General features: G+C 55.4%; 1 protein-coding gene across 1 annotated transcript in view; it reads left to right on the top strand.

Annotated features, from left to right (window-relative positions):
• Window positions 1-53: 53 nt before the first annotated feature.
• Window positions 54-13,468, top strand: part of ZNHIT6 (zinc finger HIT-type containing 6) — a 57,929-nt gene continuing 44,514 nt past the window's right edge. The window contains exons 1-2 of the mRNA XM_075321194.1: window positions 54-198; window positions 6,387-6,452. Of these exons, the coding sequence (XP_075177309.1) occupies window positions 110-198; window positions 6,387-6,452 (155 nt within the window). The 5' untranslated portion in view covers window positions 54-109. The remainder of the gene's footprint in view (window positions 199-6,386; window positions 6,453-13,468) is intronic.

Raw genomic sequence — 13,468 nt, 5'->3', positions numbered from 1 at the left:
CTGTCGCTCTGTGCTTTACGGCTCCCGCCCACATTCCGGGCGTGTGGACTTCCTGTTTACTTCTCAGCGATCCCGGAAGCAGTCAGCACGTGCGCCCACGGGAGCAGCCATGGAAGGGTTACTGCTGCCCGGATCCTGCGCCACTGAGAGAGAGTGGGAACTGACAGTGCGGCCGAAGAGGAAGATGTCCCGGTATAGGTGAGTGCGGGAGCACTGCAAGGCCCAGCATGGCCGGCCCGGGCGTCTGTGATAATGAGGTTTTATAGTTGTTATAGCCTGGTCTCCAATTACTCTATAGAAAGTGTGAGTGTGTGGCTGGGTCCTGTGAGTGTGTGGCAGGCTCCTGTGAGTGTGTGGCAGGCTCCTGTGAGTGTGTGGCAGGCTCCTGTGAGTGTGTGGCAGGCTCCTGTGAGTGTGTGTGGCAGGGTCCTGTGAGTGTGTGTGTGTGTGGCAGGGTCCTGTGAGTGTGTGTGTGTGTGGCTGGGTCCTGTGAGTGTGTGTGTGTGTGGCTGGGTCCTGTGAGTGTGTGTGTGTGGCTGGGTCCTGTGAGTGTGTGTGTGTGGCTGGGTCCTGTGTGTGTGTGTGTGGCTGGGTCCTGTGAGTGTGTGTGTGTGTGGCTGGGTCCTGTGAGTGTGTGTGTGTGTGGCTGGGTCCTGTGAGTGTGTGTGTGTGTGGCTGGGTCCTGTGAGTGTGTGTGTGTGGCTGGGTCCTGTGAGTGTGTGTGTGTGGCTGGGTCCTGTGAGTGTGTGTGTGTGGCTGGGTCCTGTGAGTGTGTGTGTGTGTGGCTGGGTCCTGTGAGTGTGTGTGTGTGTGGCTGGGTCCTGTGAGTGTGTGTGTGTGTGGCTGGGTCCTGTGAGTGTGTGTGTGTGTGTGGCTGGGTCCTGTGAGTGTGTGTGTGTGTGTAGCTGGGTCCTGTGAGTGTGTGTGTGTGTGTGGCTGGGTCCTGTGAGTGTGTGTGTGTGTGTGGCTGGGTCCTGTGAGTGTGTGTGTGTGGCTGGGTCCTGTGAGTGTGTGTGTGTGTGTGGCTGGGTCCTGTGAGTGTGTGTGTGTGGCTGGGTCCTGTGAGTGTGTGTGTGTGGCTGGGTCCTGTGAGTGTGTGTGTGTGGCTGGGTCCTGTGAGTGTGTGTGTGTGGCTGGGTCCTGTGAGTGTGTGTGTGTGTGGCTGGGTCCTGTGAGTGTGTGTGTGTGTGTGGCTGGGTCCTGTGAGTGTGTGTGTGTGTGTGGCTGGGTCCTGTGAGTGTGTGTGTGTGGCTGGGTCCTGTGTGTGTGTGTGTGGCTGGGTCCTGTGTGTGTGTGTGTGGCTGGGTCCTGTGAGTGTGTGTGTGTGTGGCTGGGTCCTGTGAGTGTGTGTGTGTGTGGCTGGGTCCTGTGAGTGTGTGTGTGTGTGTGGCTGGGTCCTGTGAGTGTGTGTGTGTGTGGCTGGGTCCTGTGAGTGTGTGTGTGTGTGTGGCTGGGTCCTGTGAGTGTGTGTGTGTGGCTGGGTCCTGTGTGTGTGTGTGTGGCTGGGTCCTGTGAGTGTGTGTGTGTGTGGCTGGGTCCTGTGAGTGTGTGTGTGTGGCTGGGTCCTGTGAGTGTGTGTGTGTGTGGCTGGGTCCTGTGAGTGTGTGTGTGTGTGGCTGGGTCCTGTGAGTGTGTGTGTGTGTGGCTGGGTCCTGTGAGTGTGTGTGTGTGGCTGGGTCCTGTGAGTGTGTGTGTGTGGCTGGGTCCTGTGAGTGTGTGTGTGTGGCTGGGTCCTGTGAGTGTGTGTGTGTGTGGCTGGGTCCTGTGAGTGTGTGTGTGTGTGGCTGGGTCCTGTGATTGTGTGTGTGTGGCTGGGTCCTGTGAGTGTGTGTGTGTGTGGCTGGGTCCTGTGAGTGTGTGTGTGTGTGTGGCTGGGTCCTGTGAGTGTGTGTGTGTGTGTGGCTGGGTCCTGTGAGTGTGTGTGTGTGTGTGGCTGGGTCCTGTGAGTGTGTGTGTGTGTGTGGCTGGGTCCTGTGAGTGTGTGTGTGTGGCTGGGTCCTGTGAGTGTGTGTGTGTGGCTGGGTCCTGTGAGTGTGTGTGTGTGGCTGGGTCCTGTGAGTGTGTGTGTGTGGCTGGGTCCTGTGAGTGTGTGTGTGTGGCTGGGTCCTGTGAGTGTGTGTGTGTGTGGCTGGGTCCTGTGAGTGTGTGTGTGTGGCTGGGTCCTGTGAGTGTGTGTGTGTGTGGCTGGGTCCTGTGAGTGTGTGTGTGTGTGGCTGGGTCCTGTGAGTGTGTGTGTGTGTGGCTGGGTCCTGTGAGTGTGTGTGTGTGTGGCTGGGTCCTGTGAGTGTGTGTGTGTGTGGCTGGGTCCTGTGAGTGTGTGTGTGTGTGGCTGGGTCCTGTGAGTGTGTGTGTGTGTGGCTGGGTCCTGTGAGTGTGTGTGTGTGTGGCTGGGTCCTGTGAGTGTGTGTGTGTGTGGCTGGGTCCTGTGAGTGTGTGTGTGTGTGGCTGGGTCCTGTGAGTGTGTGTGTGTGTGGCTGGGTCCTGTGAGTGTGTGTGTGTGTGGCTGGGTCCTGTGAGTGTGTGTGTGTGTGGCTGGGTCCTGTGAGTGTGTGTGTGTGTGGCTGGGTCCTGTGAGTGTGTGTGTGTGTGGCTGGGTCCTGTGAGTGTGTGTGTGTGTGGCTGGGTCCTGTGAGTGTGTGTGTGTGTGGCTGGGTCCTGTGAGTGTGTGTGTGTGTGGCTGGGTCCTGTGAGTGTGTGTGTGTGTGGCTGGGTCCTGTGAGTGTGTGTGTGTGTGGCTGGGTCCTGTGAGTGTGTGTGTGTGTGGCTGGGTCCTGTGAGTGTGTGTGTGTGTGGCTGGGTCCTGTGAGTGTGTGTGTGTGTGGCTGGGTCCTGTGAGTGTGTGTGTGTGTGGCTGGGTCCTGTGAGTGTGTGTGTGTGTGGCTGGGTCCTGTGAGTGTGTGTGTGTGTGGCTGGGTCCTGTGAGTGTGTGTGTGTGTGGCTGGGTCCTGTGAGTGTGTGTGTGTGTGGCTGGGTCCTGTGAGTGTGTGTGTGTGTGGCTGGGTCCTGTGAGTGTGTGTGTGTGTGGCTGGGTCCTGTGAGTGTGTGTGTGTGTGGCTGGGTCCTGTGAGTGTGTGTGTGTGTGGCTGGGTCCTGTGAGTGTGTGTGTGTGTGGCTGGGTCCTGTGAGTGTGTGTGTGTGTGGCTGGGTCCTGTGAGTGTGTGTGTGTGTGGCTGGGTCCTGTGAGTGTGTGTGTGTGTGGCTGGGTCCTGTGAGTGTGTGTGTGTGTGCTGGGTCCTGTGAGTGTGTGTGTGTGTGGCTGGGTCCTGTGAGTGTGTGTGTGTGTGTGGCTGGGTCCTGTGAGTGTGTGTGTGTGTGTGGCTGGGTCCTGTGAGTGTGTGTGTGTGTGTGGCTGGGTCCTGTGAGTGTGTGTGTGTGTGTGGCTGGGTCCTGTGAGTGTGTGTGTGTGTGTGGCTGGGTCCTGTGAGTGTGTGTGTGTGTGTGGCTGGGTCCTGTGAGTGTGTGTGTGTGTGTGGCTGGGTCCTGTGAGTGTGTGTGTGTGTGTGGCTGGGTCCTGTGAGTGTGTGTGTGTGTGTGGCTGGGTCCTGTGAGTGTGTGTGTGTGTGTGGCTGGGTCCTGTGAGTGTGTGTGTGTGTGTGGCTGGGTCCTGTGAGTGTGTGTGTGTGTGTGGCTGGGTCCTGTGAGTGTGTGTGTGTGTGTGGCTGGGTCCTGTGAGTGTGTGTGTGTGTGTGGCTGGGTCCTGTGAGTGTGTGTGTGTGTGTGGCTGGGTCCTGTGAGTGTGTGTGTGTGTGTGGCTGGGTCCTGTGAGTGTGTGTGTGTGTGTGGCTGGGTCCTGTGAGTGTGTGTGTGTGTGTGGCTGGGTCCTGTGAGTGTGTGTGTGTGTGTGGCTGGGTCCTGTGAGTGTGTGTGTGTGTGTGGCTGGGTCCTGTGAGTGTGTGTGTGTGTGTGGCTGGGTCCTGTGAGTGTGTGTGTGTGTGTGGCTGGGTCCTGTGAGTGTGTGTGTGTGTGTGTGTGGCTGGGTCCTGTGAGTGTGTGTGTGTGTGTGTGTGGCTGGGTCCTGTGAGTGTGTGTGTGTGGCTGGGTCCTGTGAGTGTGTGTGTGTGTGTGGCTGGGTCCTGTGAGTGTGTGTGTGTGGCTGGGTCCTGTGAGTGTGTGTGTGTGTGTGGCTGGGTCCTGTGAGTGTGTGTGTGTGTGTGGCTGGGTCCTGTGAGTGTGTGTGTGTGTGTGGCTGGGTCCTGTGAGTGTGTGTGTGTGTGTGGCTGGGTCCTGTGAGTGTGTGTGTGTGTGTGGCTGGGTCCTGTGAGTGTGTGTGTGTGTGTGGCTGGGTCCTGTGAGTGTGTGTGTGTGTGTGGCTGGGTCCTGTGAGTGTGTGTGTGTGTGTGGCTGGGTCCTGTGAGTGTGTGTGTGTGTGTGGGTCCTGTGAGTGTGTGTGTGTGTGTGTGTGGCTGGGTCCTGTGAGTGTGTGTGTGTGTGTGGCTGGGTCCTGTGAGTGTGTGTGTGTGTGTGGCTGGGTCCTGTGAGTGTGTGTGTGTGTGTGGCTGGGTCCTGTGAGTGTGTGTGTGTGTGTGTGTGGCTGGGTCCTGTGAGTGTGTGTGTGTGTGTGTGTGGCTGGGTCCTGTGAGTGTGTGTGTGTGTGTGGCTGGGTCCTGTGAGTGTGTGTGTGTGTGTGGCTGGGTCCTGTGAGTGTGTGTGTGTGTGTGGCTGGGTCCTGTGAGTGTGTGTGTGTGTGTGGCTGGGTCCTGTGAGTGTGTGTGTGTGTGTGTGTGGCTGGGTCCTGTGAGTGTGTGTGTGTGTGTGTGTGGCTGGGTCCTGTGAGTGTGTGTGTGTGTGTGGCTGGGTCCTGTGAGTGTGTGTGTGTGTGTGGCTGGGTCCTGTGAGTGTGTGTGTGTGTGTGGCTGGGTCCTGTGAGTGTGTGTGTGTGTGTGGCTGGGTCCTGTGAGTGTGTGTGTGTGTGTGGCTGGGTCCTGTGAGTGTGTGTGTGTGGCTGGGTCCTGTGAGTGTGTGTGTGTGTGTGTGTGGCTGGGTCCTGTGAGTGTGTGTGTGTGTGTGTGTGGCTGGGTCCTGTGAGTGTGTGTGTGTGTGTGGCTGGGTCCTGTGAGTGTGTGTGTGTGTGTGGCTGGGTCCTGTGAGTGTGTGTGTGTGTGTGGCTGGGTCCTGTGAGTGTGTGTGTGTGTGTGGCTGGGTCCTGTGAGTGTGTGTGTGTGTGTGGCTGGGTCCTGTGAGTGTGTGTGTGTGTGTGGCTGGGTCCTGTGAGTGTGTGTGTGTGTGTGGCTGGGTCCTGTGAGTGTGTGTGTGTGTGTGGCTGGGTCCTGTGAGTGTGTGTGTGTGTGTGGCTGGGTCCTGTGAGTGTGTGTGTGTGTGTGGCTGGGTCCTGTGAGTGTGTGTGTGTGTGTGGCTGGGTCCTGTGAGTGTGTGTGTGTGTGTGGCTGGGTCCTGTGAGTGTGTGTGTGTGTGTGGCTGGGTCCTGTGAGTGTGTGTGTGTGTGGCTGGGTCCTGTGAGTGTGTGTGTGTGTGGCTGGGTCCTGTGAGTGTGTGTGTGTGTGGCTGGGTCCTGTGAGTGTGTGTGTGTGTGGCTGGGTCCTGTGAGTGTGTGTGTGTGTGGCTGGGTCCTGTGAGTGTGTGTGTGTGTGGCTGGGTCCTGTGAGTGTGTGTGTGTGTGGCTGGGTCCTGTGAGTGTGTGTGTGTGTGGCTGGGTCCTGTGAGTGTGTGTGTGTGTGGCTGGGTCCTGTGAGTGTGTGTGTGTGTGGCTGGGTCCTGTGAGTGTGTGTGTGTGTGGCTGGGTCCTGTGAGTGTGTGTGTGTGTGGCTGGGTCCTGTGAGTGTGTGTGTGTGTGTGGCTGGGTCCTGTGAGTGTGTGTGTGTGTGGCTGGGTCCTGTGAGTGTGTGTGTGTGTGGCTGGGTCCTGTGAGTGTGGGGAGGATAACACTGGGCTGTTATCAGGGGTTGGCGACAGCCCGTTCATTCCAGTGAAGGGAAATCTTAATGCTTCAGCACAAGACATTGCGGACAATCGCAGCTTCCACCTTGTGGGAACAGTTTGGTGAAGGCCCTTTTCTGTTCCCTATGACTGCGCCCAGTGCACAAGTTCTATACAGACATGGAGGGGGGAGAACAAGACGGCCATAGAGTGCGGACCTCAGCCCCACCCAACAACAATAATGGAGATTGTGAGCCCGGACCTCAGCCCCATCCAACAACAATAATGGAGATTGTCAGCCCGGCCTCCCCCATCATTATTGTCACATCACAAATGCTCTTCTGTATGAAAGGACAAACATTCCTCAGACGCCTCCAGGATAATGTAGAAATAGAAGAGCGGGAGCTTTTATATGAAGGGACAGTCTCCCTGGATGTGGAGGGGCCATAGTCTTCTCTATACAGTGTATCGGTAAATTAGAATGTATTGATTTTTCTTTTTGTTTCTTGCAGCTGTGAGACTTGTGGAAGTGAAGAGGCAAAATACAAGTGTCCTCGATGTCTGAAGTATTCCTGCAGGTAATGTCTCACACATTATCTATGACTTCTTTTAAGCAAACTGCATAAGGCTATGTGCGCATGTTGCGTAATTGCATGCAGTTACGCTGCGATCTGCACCACAGCGTAACTGCATGCGTCCTGCGTCCCCTGCACAATCTATGGAGATTGTGCAGGGGCCGTGCGCACGTGGCGTATTAGAGCGCAGCGCTTCAGCTGCTGCCCGAAGCGCGCGTTCTAAGAAGTGACATATCACTTCTTTCCTGCGCTTTGCCTGCATCCCCCACCCTGTCTATGGGAGGGGCTGCAGTCAGAGCGCATGGAATCAGCTTTTTGTTTTTCATTACGGACTGTTTCTGCAGCGATTTGAAGCGCACATGTGCTCTTTAAATCGCTGCAGAAATTTCTGCACTGACAGTACGCAACGTGCGCACATAGCCTAAAACAATAAAAAAGAGAAGATGGCAGCGCTGAGTAGTGAATCAGAGAGTACAAATAGGGTGAGTGTATTGAATGCTCTCAGCTATGGCACTGACCGTCTCTAATATTCTGCAGGGAGTGCGGCTGCTCCGGTCCGGTGAGTGCGGATGTGGCCTCCAGTGCAACTGTGATAATCTGAGAAACCGGAACAGGGCGCTCTCACAATAAGCATGAATAATCCAAAGAATGGCAGTAGTTACAATAAAAAATATTTTTTTCTTCGGCGCTCCATTGGGAGACCCAGACGATTGGGTGTATAGCACTGCCTCCGGAGGCCACACAAAGCAATTACACTAAAAAGTGTAAGGCCCCTCCCCTTCTGGCTATACACCCCCAGTGGGATCACTGGCTCACCAGTTTTCAAGCTTTGTGCGAAGGAGGCACACATCCACGCATAGCTCCACTGTTTAGTCAGCAGTAGCTGCTGACTATATCGGATGGAAGAAAAGAGGGCCCATACTAGGGCCCCCAGCATGCTCCCTTCTCACCCCACTTGCGGTTTGTAAGGTTGAGGTACCTATTGCTGGTACGGAGGCTGGAGCCCACATGCTGTTTTCCTTCCCCATCCCCCTGAGGGGCTCTGAGGAAGTGGGATCTTTCCGGCCACCAAGCCCTGAGGCCGGGCTCCATCCACAGACCCATAGAACCTGCTGGATGTGGAGCGGGAGTGCCGTTCAGAGACAAGGCCCTGCAACTTTCAGGTACTCTGTGTCCCCGTATGGCAGGCCACGCACACACCAGGCTTGCTGGGTGTGCTAGTGCGCCGGGGACTGTAGCGCTGTGCGCTGGGCTCATAGTCCCTGCAGATTACTGGGGGACTTTACTTGTGGGGACCGCCGCGCCGACCGCCCCTGGAGCGGCGGCGCAGCTGCGACTTGTAGTGCGCCGGGGACGCGCCGACCGCGCTTTTACGGCGGCGGCGCTTCTAACTTTAGTCCCCGGCTTTTGCGGCCTAGCGCCGCTTCGTTCCCGCCCCCACCCTGTCACTCAGGGACAGGGAGAGACGCTGTTCTATAGCAGCGCCGAGGGCTGGAGCCTTATTTCCATTCTCCAGCCCCCTTTACTAGACACAGTGGGCGCCGGGTTCCCGCTCTTGTCTCGGGCACGCCCTCGGCCCGCCCCTCTCCTCTGGACGCCGGCAGCCATTCCGGCACGCAGAGCGGGAAAACGGAGACACTGAGCTACCAGCACAGGATTCCGGCGCCACACACCCGCTTTTGTGCGGGCGGTAAGCGGCAACTAAAGTGCTGACCCACTAATGCCGATGTGTCCTGTTGTACTTTTGTACGGTCGCTATTCAGGATGCAGACCTAGAAACAGCAGCAAAAGATCAGGGGTGCTAAAGCACAGACTCTATATGCTGCTTGTCTTGCATGTGCTGCAGTGTCATGTGTCCTTTATGCTTGTATGCTTTACATTGCACTGTAAGGGCTATTCTTGGCTGTCTACCCGCCTAGATGGCTAGACAGCGGCAGCAAACAGCAATGGTGCTAAGGCACAAGCTTTCAATGCTGCTTGGATTGCATGTACTGCAGAGTTTATTTTCATGCTTGTACATTCACTGCATGTCGCTATTCTTGGCTAATGCTCCTTGATGACTAGACAACAGCAGCAGAAAAGCAAGGGTGCTAAGGCACAAGCTTTCAATGCTGCTTGGATTGCATGTGCTGCAGTGGTTATTTTCATGCTTGTATGCTATACATTCACTGTATGTCGCCTTTCCTGGCTAATGCTCCTGAATAACTAGACAACGGCAGCAGAAAAGCAAAGGTGCCAAGGCACAGGCTTTCTATGCTCCTTGTACTGCATGTGCTGAAGTGTTTATTGTACTTCATGCTTGTATGCTATACATTGCACTGTACGGTCGCTATTCTTGGCTAATGCGTAGCTGTTCAGGACTCTGATCCTGAGACCGCTCTCAATCCGGATACACCGGATGGTGACGCTATAGTGAATAATCTTATAGCGTCCATCAATGGAAGGTTGGGTATTTCTCCCTCAACTCCTCCAGTGGAGGGGTCAGCTTCACAGCAGAAGAAATCCCTATTTCGGTATCTCAAGCGTATATTGAGTACTTTTCTGGTCACTCTGACTCCAGAGAAGCAGTCCAGGAACACCACGCTTATCCCGATAAGCGTTTCTCCAACCGTATTGAAGATACGCGTTGTCTCTTCCCCCCTGACGTGCTCAAGCGCTCCAAGGGTGGATCCCCCAATCTCCAGGCTTGCGGATAGATCTATAGTTGCAGTGGAAGATGGGACTTCACTTAAAGATGCCATTGACAGACAATAGCCCTATCAGCGGGTCGGTTGCCCCGGCATTCGCAGCCATAGAGGCACTCCAAGCTATTTCAGCTAGTATTGCGCAGAGGGACGCGGTCACATGTACTTCTTGGCCGCAGTAGCGTCCTTCACCTCGCAATGTCGGCATTGCGACTCAAGCTGTTTATGCTGTCCTGGACTCTACGAGCCGTACGTCAGTGGCGTCCGCCAACTCCGTGTTGTTACGCTCCTAGTGTTAAGGGATTGGAGCAGATGCTGCTTCCACAAAAGTGCTTAACCAGATTGCCTTTATCTGGTGACAGACTATTTCGTGAGCGGTTGGATTAAATCATTCAACGGTCCTAGGGTACGGATTCTTCCTTACCCCAGCTATCAAACAAGACCCATCAGGAGAAGGGACAGTCGAGGTTTCGGTCCTTCCCAGACTCGGGCACGTCCCAATTGCCCTCGTCCAACAGGACTCAAAAGGCTCAGAGGGGCGCAGGTTCCTGGCGGGCTCAATCACGCCCGGAGAAGGCAGCCGGAGGAACCGCTACCAAGGCGGTTTCCTCATGACTTTCAGCCCTCTCTCTCCGCGTCCGCGGTCGGTGGCAGACTCCCCCGCTTTAGCGACATTTAACTGCCACAGGTCAATGGCCGGTGGGTGAGAGACAGTTTGTCGCAAAAACTTCCTCACCGGCCGAGCCGAGGCTCTTCTGCAGGCAGTAGGAGTCGTAATCCCGGTTCCTCCTCAGGAACAAGAGACACTTTTTACTCCGATCTGGTCGGGGTGACAAAATAGGACGACTCCTTCCGTTCCGTTCTGGACCTTAAACTGCTCAACAAGCACGTGGAAACCAGGCGGTTCCGGATGGAATCCCTCCGCTCCGTCATTGCCTCAATGTCTCAAGGAGATTTCCTAGCATCAATAGACATCAGGATGCTTATCTCCACGTGCCGATTGCTCCAGAGCACCGGCGTTTGCTACGATTCGTTATTGAAGACGAGCATCTTCGGTTCGTAGCCCTACCCTTCGGTCTGGCGACAGCCCCACGGGTTTTCACCAAGTTCATGGCAGCAGTGGGACCACTCCCGCACTCTCAGGGTCACCCTGTGATCCCTTACTTAGACCATCTACTTGTCAAGGCACTCTTTTAAGAGGCATGCCAACACAGCCTGAACATGGCGCTGGAGACTTCCCAGAGTTTCGGGTGGGTCCTCAACTTTTCAAAGTTAAACCCAATCGCTGGCATATCTTAGCTTGGGGTTTCACACTCTCTCAGCGATGGTGAAGCTTCCACTGGACAAACAGCGGTCACTACAGACGGGGGTGCAGTCTCTCCTTCAAGGAGACACCTCATCCAGAGGCAGTCCCTTTCACGCAGTTTCATCTGCGTCCACTTCAATAGAACATTCTTCGCTAATGGGAGGGGAAGTCGATGTCCCTACACAGGAACGTCCCCCTTTCTCAGACGATCAAGGACTCTCTTCAGAGGAGTCCACTCTTCAGATCAATTGTCTGGAGCTCTGGGCAGTGCATATGGCCCTGCAAGACTTCCTGCAGTGGCTGGAAGGCAAACAGATCCGAATTCAGTCGGACAATCCACAGCGGTGGCATACATCAACCACCAAGGCGGACTACGCAGTCGGCGAGCCTCCCAGGAAGTCCGCCGGATTCTGCTAGGGGTGGAAGACAGAGCATACACCATATCCGCAGTTCACATCCCGGGCGTAGAAAACTGGGAAGCAGACTTCCTCAGTCACCAGGGCGTGGACGCAGGAGAATGGTCTCTGCACCCGGACGGGTGTCACGAATCGGCACAACAGCAAGGTCCCGGTTTTCATGACGATCAAAGAGCTCTGGCGACAGGCATCTCACGGTCGGTCAACCGTGGGCACTACCAGACCGGCCAGACTTACTGTCCCAAGGGCCGTTTTTCCATCTGAATTCTACGGCCCTGAACCTACTGTGTGGCCATTGCGTCCTAGATCCTAGTGTCCTCAGGATTATCCCACGGGGTCGTTGCCACCATGAGACAGGCTATGAAGCCCACGTCTGCTAAGATCTACCACGGAAGTGGAAGATTTTCTTTTACTGGTGCTCTGTACAAGGAGTGTCCCCCTGGCCATTGGCATTGCCTACTTTTCTTTCCTTCCTGCAATCTGGGTTGGAAAAGGGCTTGTCGCTCGGCTCCCTTAAAGGGCAAGTCTCGGCGCTATTGGTGTTTTTTCAGAAGCGTCTAGCACGACGTCCGCAGGTACGCACGTTCCTGCAGGGGGTTTGGTCATATCGTTCCCCCGTACGAGCGGCCGTTAGATCCATGGGATCTGAACAGGGTACTAGTTGCTCTCCAGAAGCCGCCTTTCGAGTCTCTGACGGATGTTTCACTCTCTCGACTATCACGGAAAGTGGCCTTTCTGGTAGCGATCACGTCTCTTCGGAGAGTGTCTGAGCTAGCAGCGCTGTCATCCAAGGCTCCCTTCCTGGTGGTCCACCAGGACAAGGTAGTGCTGCGCCCCATTCAGGAGTTTCTCCCTAAGGTAGTATCCTCGTTTCATATTAATCAGGATATCTCCTTACCTTCTTTTTGTCCTCATCCGGTTCACCGGTATGAAAAGGATTTACATTTGTTAGATCTGGTGAGAGCACTCAGAATCTACATTTCCCGCACGGCGCCCCTGCGCCGCTCTGATGCACTCTTGTCCTTGTCGCTGGCCAGCGCAAGGGGTCGCAGGCTTCCAAAGCCACCCTGGCTCGATGGATCAAAGAACCAATTCTTGAAGCCTACCGTTCTGCTGGGCTTCCGGTTCCATCAGGGCTGAAGGCCCATTCTACCAGAGCCGTGGGTGCGTCCTGGGCATTACGACACCAGGCTACGGCTCAACAGGTGTGCCAGGCAGCTACCTGGTCGAGTCTGCACACTTTCACCAAACATTATCAGGTGCATACCTATGCTTCGGCGGACGCCAGCCTAGGTAGAAGAGTCCTGCAGGCGGCAGTTGCCTCCCCGTAGGGGAGGGCTGTTTTTGCAGCTCTAACATGAGGTATTACTTTACCCACCCAGGGACAGCTTTTGGACGTCCCAATCGTCTGGGTCTCCCAATGGAGCGCCGAAGAAGAAGGGAATTTTGTTACTTACCGTAAATTCCTTTTCTTCTAGCTCCTATTGGGAGACCCAGCACCCGCCCTGTTGTCCTTCGGGATTTTTGGTGGTTTTTCGGGTACACATGTTGTTCATGGTTTTTCAGTTCTCCGACGTTACTTCGGAGTGAATTTGTTTAAACCAGTTATTGGCTTTCCTCCTTCTTGCTTTTGCACTAAAACTGGTGAGCCAGTGATCCCACTGGGGGTGTATAGCCAGAAGGGGAGGGGCCTTACACTTTTTAGTGTAATTGCTTTGTGTGGCCTCCGGAGGCAGTGCTATACACCCAATCGTCTGGGTCTCCCAATAGGAGCTAGAAGAAAAGGAATTTACGGTAAGTAACAAAATTCCCTTCATTTAACACACAAGGCGTGTAATAATTAATAAATTGTTTTAAAACAATGTTACATTAAGTACAACGCGTTTCGGCTATGGAATGAGCTTTCTTCAGCTGTACATAGATGCGTATGCGGAAACGCGTTGTATATAATGTAACTAAATTTCTCTAGTCCCTTCCACGACAGCATAGGAGGTTGTCTCTCCACGCCCTAATTGGGACAGGAAGTTCAAGAGGTTTAAAAGGACCCTCCCACCTCCCACAGCCAGTGTCTTTCCTGTCCCCATGGAGCATGGAGAGGTTTTGTTTTTCTCCTATGCTGTGGTGGCCGGCGACCTGCAGTATATATATATTTTTTTTTTTTTTTCCCCTATTACCTTCAGCCGGACAGCATCGGTCGGGCCTTCGCCGCTCCTCCCTTGCTGTTCCCTCACGCTGTGGGGGACCGCTGCTCCAGCCTTCCGGATCCTCCTGAGGGGGTGATGCAGGCTGTTGAGCTCCCCGGCCGGCGTCCTCCCTGAGCCGCCGGCCGCTTCCCGCATGCACGCTGCCGGAGCGATCCGGAAGTGCTCCCGGGGGCGGGACTTCCGGTCTTGCGGACTTCCGGTCGAGCGCTTCCGGTTTGCGGAGGCAGCGTGGAGGCACGCCGACAGTGACTCGGCCTGCCCAGGACCGGATGCGGGAGGCGGGGAAAACGTGCACCGTCACTGGGGTGGCAGGCCCTTTTCCATAAGGGCTGCCACGAAGACATCAGATCATGGTAAGACCGTGCTCCCTGTCATGTCTTCCGCTGCAGCTGCCTCTGCAGAACCCAGT

Source organism: Anomaloglossus baeobatrachus, chromosome 8, assembly GCF_048569485.1.
Source record: "Anomaloglossus baeobatrachus isolate aAnoBae1 chromosome 8, aAnoBae1.hap1, whole genome shotgun sequence".
Taxonomy (NCBI): domain Eukaryota; kingdom Metazoa; phylum Chordata; class Amphibia; order Anura; family Aromobatidae; genus Anomaloglossus; species Anomaloglossus baeobatrachus.
Note: the sequence above shows the minus strand (reverse complement) of the source record. Positions and strands in the feature narration are given on the sequence as shown.